This window comes from Ostrinia furnacalis, unplaced genomic scaffold, assembly GCF_004193835.3.
Source record: "Ostrinia furnacalis isolate ACB-3 unplaced genomic scaffold, ASM419383v2 OfSCF2036, whole genome shotgun sequence".
Classification (NCBI taxonomy): Eukaryota; Metazoa; Arthropoda; class Insecta; order Lepidoptera; family Crambidae; genus Ostrinia; species Ostrinia furnacalis.
Genome location: NW_021132275.1, coordinates 244,886 through 257,248, shown reverse-complemented (window position 1 = coordinate 257,248; position 12,363 = coordinate 244,886). Strand labels below are relative to the sequence as shown.

Sequence of the window (12,363 nt, the reverse complement as noted above, 5' to 3'; positions counted from 1 at the left end):
TTGCTAGCCTACATAATATCATTAGTGTTTGAATTAAGCTGGGTCTCCAGCGAGTGTTTTGTCCTACACAATCAACAAAAACTTGTTAACATTGTCTTTTGTCATTCAACAAAAATATTGAATGTTGTCATGTTTTTGTTGATTGTGTAGAGCAAAACACGTGTTGGAGACCCGGCTTTAAATAGACCCATAAAAGTTTTCATATTTGATATTATTATTCGATTAATATTCGTAAACTTCCCATAATAACTTGCTTGGTAGCAGTAGGTAAGGTATCCTACTATACAAAATAGGTTCCATTTGTTTATTTCTAGCCGTCTCGGGGTTCCTTCCAATTCAATCAAAAAACATATTGTAACAAAGCTTGATCATTGCAAAATTGTAAATGAATTAATTTTAAATAACATATTTCTTAACAGAACGCAACAACCATCGAATTGGCGTAAAGAAATGGCCACCAAACCACCGCCAGGGTTCTCGAACGAGTGGACGAATAATACTTACAAGGTAAACTTTTGATAAGTAGTAAACAAATTCATTTATAATGTTCCGGTTTTGAAGAGATTCTTGATTTATCAGTATGTAATTGATATCATTGGCACTGCCAAGATAATGGCTGCAGTCAGAAACCCGCAAAGTTATGATATAAAACTACCAGAAATCGTCGGAAAACGCAACGTGTGACATGGAAATCATTAGGGGAGGCCTATGTTCAACAGTGTTGCTGAAAGGATGATGATGATTTTTTTAAAATAATTTAGGCATTTTCAATTTATTTGATGTTAGGTACTACTATCAATATGCCATGCTCTCCTTAATTTAAAGTAACATAATTAATTTGAAGTAATTTTCAAGTTCCTTCGTTTACACACTCACGTTATGTAGTGTTCATCATCTATATTATTATATTGTAATTTTTCAGGTTATACGCGTTTTCAAATTAATCGGTCGATGTTTACTGAGATATATTTTTAAAAGATAATAACGAAGGTTGGAAACGTTTGTGAGAACAACCCATGCTAACTAATACACACACATGACATGTTTGTTATTATGTTTAACAATCATTGTGTTGCAATTTGTTACATAATTTCAACAAATACACGTGTCTCTCTTTATCATATTGCCATTTGCATGACTAGTATATCATAATAAGGTCATGAGAGAAAAGTAGAATCTTGAGAAAATATTATTTTATATTATTTCATCTCAATAAACTTTAAAGTTTGGTGGGTAGGTCAGCCACAGCCTACAACCATCACTTCGGTTTTTTATAAGCTCTGATTTAGCTAATTATCAATTTCAAGGCAACTAAATCAAAAACCACACAGATGAATCCAAAGTTACTGAAATGTTTAAGTCCAGAACAGGGTTTCCTAACCTAAGGCGGTTATCACACTGCACCGCGCTCCGTCGCGGAGCGCGGGGCGACAGATTTATTAATTGTATGCAAATACCTCAGTTTGTATAGAAAACACGCGCGGCACTTCACACTGACAACGCGTCCGCGCGCGTGATTTTCTATATGAAATCACGCGCTACGCGACAGAGCGCGGCGCAGTGTGATAACCGCCTAATGTCGACGAGCCTCCCCGAACCAAAAAAAAATGTTTTGATGTCCCCTTACATGCCCATATAGAAAATAGCTTTAAAATGGTTTACATTGTCAACTTCCCCATAATTTCTCTATAGATCGTTTCATCCACGAAGACGCGCCCCACCATTCTTCCGCTAATGTTTAAGTGTTATCGGTACACGCTAAATTATCCACGAGTGCACACGCACACTACAATAATGACGCTCGGATTGCTCGGATCAAACTCCCCGCACCCCGCGCTTCCCTCGACCAAAAATTTGTGGGGTGCGTCTTCGTGGATAAAACCAGAGTAAATACAAATGAGTAGGTTATCTTCATAGAAACGCACCGAGCGCGGTGAGCTTGCCAAAACATACACTGACAAAATTTAGCGTGGATTAGCGGGGTGTTGCGCCGAATTTTGTCAGTGTGTGCGTGCGCGCCGCATACGTATTGGCGCGCTCACATACAAACCGCGCTCGGTGCGTTTCTATGAAGATGACCTACTCATTTGTATTTACTCTGATAAAACGATCTATAACACTGTAATGTTCTTTCAGAACCAGCCACCGGTGCCCCCTTTCCCCGCCTTTAACCAACCTTTCCAAGGGCCTGTTCCTGGGCCCACTCAAATCCCATTCCCGCAGTTCCAAAACCCTCACTTCGCACGCAACCCTAGCTTCGGTTACCATGGCAACCAGGACTCGCAGCGCCAACATCACCAACAGGCCAGCGTCCAACAGGCCAACGTCCAATACCGGCCGTATCAGCCTGGTGTGCCAGCCTTCCCCAAACATTTGCCGACGGTCAGCGGGAACAACATCACGCTCGGTCCAAGCTGGGTCCAAGGACAGGTACTATACTTCCAGGTGATTTCTTTTAACCCTTCCTTCTAAGGTTTGTACAAATAGCATCATATTTTAATAACTTAGATATTCAATATACGTTTTTTTAATACGAGTGGGACTCGTTGTTTCTATTTTTGGCAATAGATTAAGAGTGTCCAAGTAGTAACACTGTTACTGTAACATTAATTTCATATCGAGAAGATGATGATGTAAATAAAGATCCAGAAATGTACAGAATATTATACATTTTAAATAATATCAAACATTTGACCGATCTTTGAAGAAATTCGATTACGGTATTCATTATTACTTTACAAATAATTGTACTAATGTATCTCTTTTATTACAGTTCTCCCCTATTTTGTATTTTAGCAAATTGTGACAATTTTATTTCACATCAATTATCCGTGATGCTATTTGTACGTACGTAAGTAATTCGCAGTTTCTAGTAGAGTTTATTATGGAATTGAGCAGCGCACTTGCTCTTAAATTAAAAATGAACACTGAACAAAAATAAATGAACACTTTGAACAGAACACTTGAAATATTTGAAGACAATTCAGAATGCTCAGAACTGATATTAACAGCATTTATATTATATTGTTTTTACTGCTGCTAAGTTCTTCTCTTGTGGAGTGGTATGTAAAAATAGATATTAAATATGTGTTCTATGTAAATCGATGTCGATTGATGTAAGATTGGCATTGCATGGAAAGATATCGAAAAGAGTACGTTTCGATATCAAGCTCTGACTGTACTGCGATCTACTAATGTTTCTTAACCTTATAGCCTGCGACTAACTTCTGGTATGGAAATGTGACGTCACGACGTGACGTGGCGTAAATATGCTGCTCCAATACAAACTACATTATAATGATCATGCACACAAATATGTATTGTGCAAAAATTAACCGCGGACATTCTGCCAATAGTTCGTGACATCCAAAGTAACCAAAAAGTAGCACAATTTATTCCAAAATCGTAAAAAAGACGTGTTCCGAAAATTTTGGCTACTTTTGGGTGCTACGATCTATTTACCAATAGGAGATATAGTGAGTTTACGCCACGCCAAGCTCGTCGCTACTGTTGACATATCCTTGTGTTCCCTTCTCCTGCATGTGACAGTACCTATAGATGACCCACGCTGAACTGTCCCACCAAACTCAATGACAGGGGGGCGCTACCATCGTTCAACTATATGGTTTCCAACATGGCAAAAATCGAAACCAGCGATCCGATATTGATGGTGGCGCCCCACTGTCAATGTCATGGATAGGACAGTTCAGTATTTTGGAACTATATCATGATATATTTTGTATTTTTTGACATTTGGAAAGATACTATTGGTGGTAAAGTAAATCTAGGATGTCAAATTGAGTAAATTTTTCGTCATACCATAGATATAGTTCGACAAACTATTCTGTCAAACTATTGGCCCAAATTGAAAATCTAATTTGAGTATAGTTAGCCTCAAAATTGGTTGTATTATCAGTGTATTAACTGCCACGTAGTGTTGATTCCAATAGTCATATTTTCGATTGCAATATGCGAATGCTTTTTTTAAAACTCGTTAAATTGTCAACGCATTCGTATACTTTAAAAGCACCAATTGAAATCAACACACAGTAGTGTATTGGACCAGCTAGGATTACAATATTCTATGTAATATGTTGTATAATTATTAAAGCCTGGTCCGTGAGCACGTAGAATTTTGTCCAATGACCCCAAGCTATCCATCCTTATCGCTCGCGCGTAATTTATTATATTGCTGTCGCGACTGTGCGACGGGCGCCCGCAGTGAGTGTGCGAGCGCGACAGCAAGCGAGCGATCCTTCGCGTGTAATTATGTTGCTGAGTGAAAATGGGTAGCTTGGGGTCATTGGACAAAATTCTACGTGCTCACGGACCAGGCTTTAGCATGGCTATGGTTGTCGCGAATGGATGTATTTGAGTCAAATTCCTGAAATGCGTAGCCAAACTAGCGCCAACGTTAGCAGTTGAAACTTGCCTGTATATGTTACATTACATGTAAGATATATGAAATATTGTTGTATTCTTGATTTCATGATCAAGCTTTTACTGTGAAACGTTGCTCAAAACTCAAGCACCGATTCAAACCTATACAATAAAATTGCATTATCCATCAATCTTGAGTTTGAATGTAATTATTTTGAGCATTGTTTTAGAAGGATACACACTAGTACTCGTATATCTATTCTGTTAGTCGCAAAATTCAACTTATTAACTAAATCAAGGTTTCTCAAACGTTATAGCTGTCATAAAATTTTCCTTGAGCGGTCCTGCAAAGGGCTACGATTCTAAACGTCTAATTTGAAAGAGACGTTGATGACTTCTTTTAAATAAGATAGTTTGAATGTGTAAGTTTTTATTGGTATATGTGAGATTATAAGTTTGAGAAGCCTTGAAAGTAATACAGTCAGCTTCAAATAGTTCGTGACACCCAAAGCAGCCAATAAGTTCGCAACGTGTCTTTGTTACAATTGAAATAAGGTTGTGTTGTAAACTTTTTGGTCACTTTGGGTGTCACGAACTGTTTGACGCTGATTATAATTAAGTATTTAGTTTGCTGTGCTATCGTCGTACCTATTCGTAAACCTAACGATCTGTGGTGTGTCAGAACTTGCAGGCAGTAAAGCAGGGCCCGCCGCCGCCCAGCCCTGGCGGCAGGCCGGCCGGGCCGCCGCAGCCCTTCGTGCCTCTGCAGGTCCAAACCAGTCGGAGGTGAGTCGATGACATCAACATTATAATAGTTGTTCTTTATCATGTCATCATCATTTTAGCCTGAAGAAACCATATTTTATTTTCGTCGGGGAAAATTATACAGGGTGTCCCGTAAATCAACATTAAGCCGGAACTGGGTGTTGAGGCAAGTTGTGCTGGTTATCAGAAAAATAAAAAAAAAACTATCTGGCATTTAAAAAAAAATTAAAAAATCTACTCCCGGTGACAGTCTTTTTACTCCTTTTGCCACAAATCTTCACTTTTTCCAAAATTTTTTTTGTTATGTAACCCTGAATAATTCTTCTCTAAATTGTGATCAAAATTACAAAACCAGCTGCTCCAGCTTGGATGAAAAAAATACATTATTCCAAAAAAAATATCAAAATAAAAATTTTGCCTAGTTTAAACTGACTGTATTTTGCCCAAAATTCAAGTTTCTGTGACTGACTGTACGGTGACTTTTGTCACCATGACAGTAATTAGTAGTTGACATACTTTCATGGTGACAAAAATCACACGTGCGCGCGAGCCTTTACTACCTAATTTGGAAAAAGTGTAGATTTGTGGCAAAAGGAGTAAAAAGACCGTCACCAGAAGTAGATTTTTTTGTTTTTTTAATACCTATTATTTTGACAAAATGCTAGATAGATTTTTTTTGTATTTTTCTGATAACCAGCACAACTTGCCACAACACCCAGTTCCGGCTTGACGTTGATTGTGACACTCTGTCTGTATGTCTATCCTGCGTGAAACGGGTATAGCCACCAAATAGGCTTCGAATTTCCGTCATTTGCCACAAATGGGCCCGAACTGTGGAATTCCGGACAAAACCTTCACTACCACAGCTCCTCCCGGTGACTGCCCTGCAAGCAGGGGCGTAGCTACCGCCGTATCAATGATATGGGGCCCCGGAATACAGGGACCCCAGTGTCAAACTTTTTTGAATAGACTGAGTATGCGTCTGCCTATGGAAGTTCTTTAATTTTGCAATGACCTTTTTTTATATGAAAAAGGCCCCATGATCTAAATGACCTTTTTTGATGGGGCCCCATACAAATGTCGACATAGGGCCCGTCTAAAGTCTGCACCACTGTCTGCAAGCCCCTCAGATCGGGGGTGACCGGTGATGGCCTGTGCAATGCATTATAAGCTTGTGTTACCAGCCTGCAATGACCTAACTAACTAAAACAACGTTGAACACGGCATGCAACTCGATAGTCTACGATTATCAAGTCCTACTCAAAATATAATCAATGAATTAATTCGAACATCGAGCACTCGAATAAATTGCTTCTATTAGTACGAGTGTGGTAAACACTTATGTCGGGTATGTCTCCTAGGAATTACCGCTTCCTATCCACGTCACTGGCGTCAAGTGAAGACAAATTCCTTGGAAAAGTTTCCCTACAACTTACATACTGTGTGCGGGTTTTCAGTTCACACTACTTACTAACTATACAGGGTGAATGCGATGGATTATTATACAGGATGACTGGGAAATCCGACCTATTCCTTGTTAGAGGTTGTATTCCAGTGAACCAGGGGTCAAAACTGAATGAATTAAATAGTTTCTGGTCAGCCTGTATACGACTCTAGGAATTTTATTTGCTAACTTCAATAGAGAATAGTGTTTCATTCACTGTTTTAGCAGTGACAGCGCTTACTTGAACAAAAACGCTTCCAATAACTTTTTTCCACCAAACGCACTCATTAATTTTATTCTAATAGTTTTTTACTTTGTTCCAAACTAGCGTCACGTACAAGAGATCGGTGGTGCCACTGCAGCCGAATGCGAGCGGATCGTCGGTGCCGATCAATCAAACTACCGTGCAACCGCCGGCCTCATACCAGCCGCAGCCGCCCAACCAAGTAAGTACATGTTCATAATAGACTATGATTATATAGGGTGGCATCGATAAGTGATCTCACTAAACTATTTCTAAACTATACACGATATCGAAAAAGTGGTTACTATTCCTGAAAGTGATGCTTATAGAGGGTGGAATCGATAAATGATCTCACTCGATTCTTTCTAAACTATACAAGATATCGAAAAACTGGTTATTGATCCTGAAAGTGCTTCACGAGCTCTATCAAACGATATCAATAGGTTACAGAATAAACTGGATCTAACCCGAAAATTCAATGTTTCCAGCTCTTCCATACTTTGTATAATGTCAGCTATCTGCTCCGGCAAGGTTTCTGGAGTTTTACAAATAACTATTTAATTCGTTGTATAAACAATAATGCTGTCAAGTTTCACACTTAATTTTTTGTGACCAAAATATCGACGCCGACGCCTCAATAATAATTATGACGTCATTCTGCCGTCACGAAGTAAAGGTTTATTCAGTACGTAATATGGCGTGTTTAATGCCGTTATTAGTATTTAGGTTTGTGATATAATATTATTTTAACACAAAAAATTTTGTTAGGTCCCGCAACAGAAGCAAGACCCGGCANTTATTAACTAAATCAAGGTTTCTCAAACGTTATAGCTGTCATAAAATTTTCCTTGAGCGGTCCTGCAAAGGGCTACGATTCTAAACGTCTAATTTGAAAGAGACGTTGATGACTTCTTTTAAATAAGATAGTTTGAATGTGTAAGTTTTTATTGGTATATGTGAGATTATAAGTTTGAGAAGCCTTGAAAGTAATACAGTCAGCTTCAAATAGTTCGTGACACCCAAAGCAGCCAATAAGTTCGCAACGCGTCTTTGTTACAATTGAAATAAGGTTGTGTTGTAAACTTTTTGGTCACTTTGGGTGTCACGAACTGTTTGACGCTGATTATAATCAAGTATTTAGTTTGCTGTGCTATCATCGTACCTATTCGTAAACCTAACGATCTGTGGTGTGTCAGAACTTGCAGGCGGTAAAGCAGGGCCCGCCGCCGCCCAGCCCTGGGGCCAGGCCACCCGGCCCGCCGCAGCCCTTCGTGCCTCTGCAGGTGCAAACCAGTCGGAGGTGAGTCGATGACAGCATTATAATAGTTGTTCTTTATTATATCATCATCATTTTAGCCTGAAGAAACCATTTTTTCGTCTCTTTATCATATCATTATAGCCTGAAGAAACCATATTTTCGTCGGGGAAAATTATATGTCCATCCTGCGCGGAACGGGTTCGTTCGTTCGTTCGTTTCAGCCGAAAGACGTCCACTGCTGGACAAAGGCCTCCCCCAAGGATTTCCACAAAGACCGGTCGTGCGCCGCTCACATCCAGGCGCCTCCCGCGACCTTCACCAGATCGTCGGTCCACCTAGTGGGAGGCCTGCCCACGCTACGTCTTCCGGCTCGTGGTCGCCACTCAACACCGGGACCGGACCGGGTATAGCCACCAAATAGGCTTCGAATCTTCGTCATTATTTGCCACAAGTGCCCACGAGCTGTGGAATTCCGGACAAAGCTCCTCCCGGTGACTGCCCTGCAAGAAGGGGCGTAGCTACCGCCGTATCAATGATATGGGGCTCCCGGAATACAGGGACCCCAGTGTCAGATTTTTTCGAATAGACTGAGTATGCGTCTGCATAGTTCTTTAAATCTTTTGCAATTACCTTTTTTGATGAAAAGGACTCCATGATCTAAATGACCTTTTTTGATGGGGCCCCATACAAATTTCGATATAGGGCCCGTATTGCCTTTGCAATGCATCATAAGCTTGTGTTACCTGCCTGCAATGACCTAACTAACTAAATCAACGTTGGACACAGCAGTGCAACTCGGTTGTTCGATTATCAAGTCCTACTCAAAATATAATCAATGAATGAACATCGAGCACTCGAATAAATTGCTTCTATCAGTACGAGTGTGGTAAACACTTATATGTTGGGTATGCCTCCTAGGAATTACCGCTTCCTATCCACGTCACTGGCGTCAAGTGAAGACAAATTCCTTGGAAAAGTTTCCCTACAACTTAACTACTGTCTGCGGGGTAACTATACAGGGTGAATGCAATGGATTTTTATACAGGATGACATGGAATTCCGACCTATTCCTTGTTAGAGGTTGTATTCCAGTGAACCAAGGGTCAAAACTGAATGAATTAAGGAATAGTTTTCCTGTCACCCTGTATACGATACTCTAAGAATTTTATTAGTCTTACATTGGGGTTGGCGAAAAAAAGTGTTTGTAAGCGCTTATAAGCAAAATGGCGATCGCTAGAGCAGTTTTCGGCGAGGACACGTTTGCTAACTTCAATAGAGAATAGTGTTTCATTCGTTGTTTTAGCAGTGACAGCGCTAACTTAAACAAAAGCGCTTCCAAGAACTCATTTCCACCAAACGCACTCATTAATTTTATTCTAATAGTTTTGTACTTTGTTTCAAACCAGCGTCACGTACAAGAGATCGGTGGTGCCACTGCAGCCGAATGCGAGCGGCTCTTCAGTGCCGATCAATCAAGCTACCGCGCAACCGCCGGCCCCATACCAGCCGCAGCCGCCCAACCAAGTAAGTACATGCATAATAGACTATGCTTATACAGGGTGGCAATGATAAGCGATCTCAGTAAGCTATTTCTAAACTATACACGATATCGAAAAGCTGGTTACTATTCCTGAAAGTGATGCTTATACAGGGTGGAAACGATAAATGATCTCACTCGATTCTTTCTAAACTATACAAGATATCGAAAAACTGGTTATTGATCCTGAAAGTGCTTCACGAGCTCTATCAAACGATATCAATAGGTTACAGAATAAACTGGATCTAACCCGGAAATTCAATATTTCCAGCTCTTCCATACTTTGTATAATGTCAGCTATCTGCAACTTCAAGATTGCTGGAGTTTTACAAATAATTCTTTGTATAAACAATAATGCTGTCGTTTCACACTTTGAATTTTTGGCCACCAAAATATCGACGCTTAAAATAATTATTATAACGTCATTCCACCGTCACAAAGTAAAGGTTTATTCAGTACGTAATATGGCGTGTTTAATGCCATTATTAATATGCTTGTAAGGTTTGATATAATATTATTTTAACATAAAAAATGTTGTTAGGTGCCACAACAGAAGCAAGACCCGGCTTCCCGTCCCCAGAAGAAGAAAAAACCCAGAATCGCCGCGAATCTACCCTTCCAAATAGAGTAAACGTTATTTACCTGTATTTGCCCAGCTACAAAATAAGGACAATCGTAACGACCTACACACTGACATGGAATCGAATTCTGAAATGAATTTTATTGAAATAGACAATTGTAAATAAAAGCATAATAAAAAAAATAGAAAAATATTATCATCCAAAACTTAAGTATAGTCGGACGATACTTAATGTTTCTCACTAGAAATTAAATATACTCGACGGATCAAGTTGTACATTGTGTAAATATGGAGTGAATGCTATTTGAAATGTGATCAATTCGACTTTTAGTCAAACTAATCATCCGTCAATAGTTCCTCATAATCATTTTGTTAACTTGAGTGAGATTGAAGACGTTATTAGGTTTATCCACAGATATGGATAGATGCAGCATGTCAAAAAATTTTTATGAAGACTAGCGTGCCACTTTTTAAACGTCATTAGTGTCATTTTAGCCAATTTTAGTGATTGCCGCAACGTAAAAATAATCGTATCATCTTACTGCAATCGCAAAGTTATCGAATGATACCTATCGTGTGACTCGATTCGACAATTAATTAATTCCGATAAAACTGATATTTTGTTGGATTTATAGCTAGTCTGACTGTGGATTAAAATATTTTTGTAGCGGTAAACGTCATTCTATATTATTAATTTTCTTATTAATTTGCAAATAATATTTTTATTTTTAATAAATGTAAAAATGCGTAGTTTTGCCAATACGTTTTCTTTCATAAAGCTAAGTCAGGTATCTAGTTTTGAAGATATTTCTAAACTACAAAATCCAGTGCCGTCGTATACATAGACGTATACCAATACTGCGATCACTAACTTCTTGATTTGTATATTTCGATGTTACACAGTGCACTCTGTCTTCCGCGATCACTGATGAACTTGTTTTATAATTCTTCTACTGCTACTTTATTCTAATTAATTATTTGTTACTTGTGCTGTTAGGTAATTACAATTCTCAATCCGTAAATAATTTCTCCTTTCTACTGTGTTCGTACTACTGTCCTCGTAAAATCACCGTAACCGATTGTTGTAATCGGATTACATGAACATCACTCGACCATGTATGTCCATTTGGACATATCGGAATGGCACGCTTTGACGAGCAACTTGCTGTATCTACTCTAATCCATATCTGTGGGTTTATCGGTTGTATTTTTTTGTATTTTGAATCAAAGAAACCTAAATAAAAGCATGTTTTTTTTTTGTTAAAAATCAACGAATCTCAAAATCTCTTAAATATAAGGAAAGTAATAAAGATTCCCAATGTAAACATTTGTTTCAATACATGTGGGAATTGCCGTATTATTTTAAAATAGAGCACTAGAGATTTTGACATTCTAAAAAGTACAAACTGCATACATACTATTTTTATATTCATATTGTTGTCTTTCCAAACTGATATTTTTAGGTATAAAATTGAATTTGAATAGGGTAAGGTGGGGCACAATGTTACACGGGGTACAATGTTACAATGCATATTTCTCCGTCCCTTTCTATTAGTTGTATGATGTTCAGCGGCTCAGTTAAGCAGCTCTTATGAGCTTGACAAACGTGTATACCAACATCATACAACTAATAGAAAGGGACGGAGAAATATGCATTGTAACATTTTACCCCGTGTAACATTGTGCCCCACCTTACCCTAAAATTTCCCTTCGAAATGACATCAATGGTATGATTACCGTTACTAGATCGTAATTGGTTTGATGTAATGACTGGACTATTTAAAAATATCAAGATTATGTGTAATAAAGTGGACTTCCGAATTTACTACTTGTTTCATTAATCACCTGAGGCGCTATGTACACGTTAGAGAATTATTTATTTATACTTCAATGCCAAAAATATTAACATTAGGCGAACTTAATGCCATAAGGTTAGTAATTAATTAAATTATTCCTAGTTGAAGCAACTTAAATACTTTTTCACGACACGATTTTGGCACGGAAAAAGAAACATCAATCAAGATTTGTATAGGTCTAGAAGAGCTTAACTCAGTCAGTGCCCTAGTATGGGAGTAGGGTTGCCAGGTCCAAAAACACAAAAGCCGGACTCTGTGCTTCATTTGGCCGGACATTTTACCCTAAAAGCCGGACATGC

General features: G+C 38.7%; 1 protein-coding gene across 1 annotated transcript in view; it reads left to right on the top strand.

The window, feature by feature from the left end:
- pcm (5'-3' exoribonuclease pacman) overlaps positions 1–10,371 on the top strand; it is a 63,197-nt gene extending 52,826 nt beyond the window's left edge. Inside the window, exons 29-33 of the mRNA XM_028306538.1 lie at positions 420–507; positions 2,137–2,430; positions 8,030–8,133; positions 9,498–9,615; positions 10,170–10,371. Coding sequence (XP_028162339.1) covers positions 420–507; positions 2,137–2,430; positions 8,030–8,133; positions 9,498–9,615; positions 10,170–10,259 — 694 coding nt within the window. The 3' untranslated portion in view covers positions 10,260–10,371. The remainder of the gene's footprint in view (positions 1–419; positions 508–2,136; positions 2,431–8,029; positions 8,134–9,497; positions 9,616–10,169) is intronic.
- Positions 10,372–12,363: the final 1,992 nt, after the last annotated feature.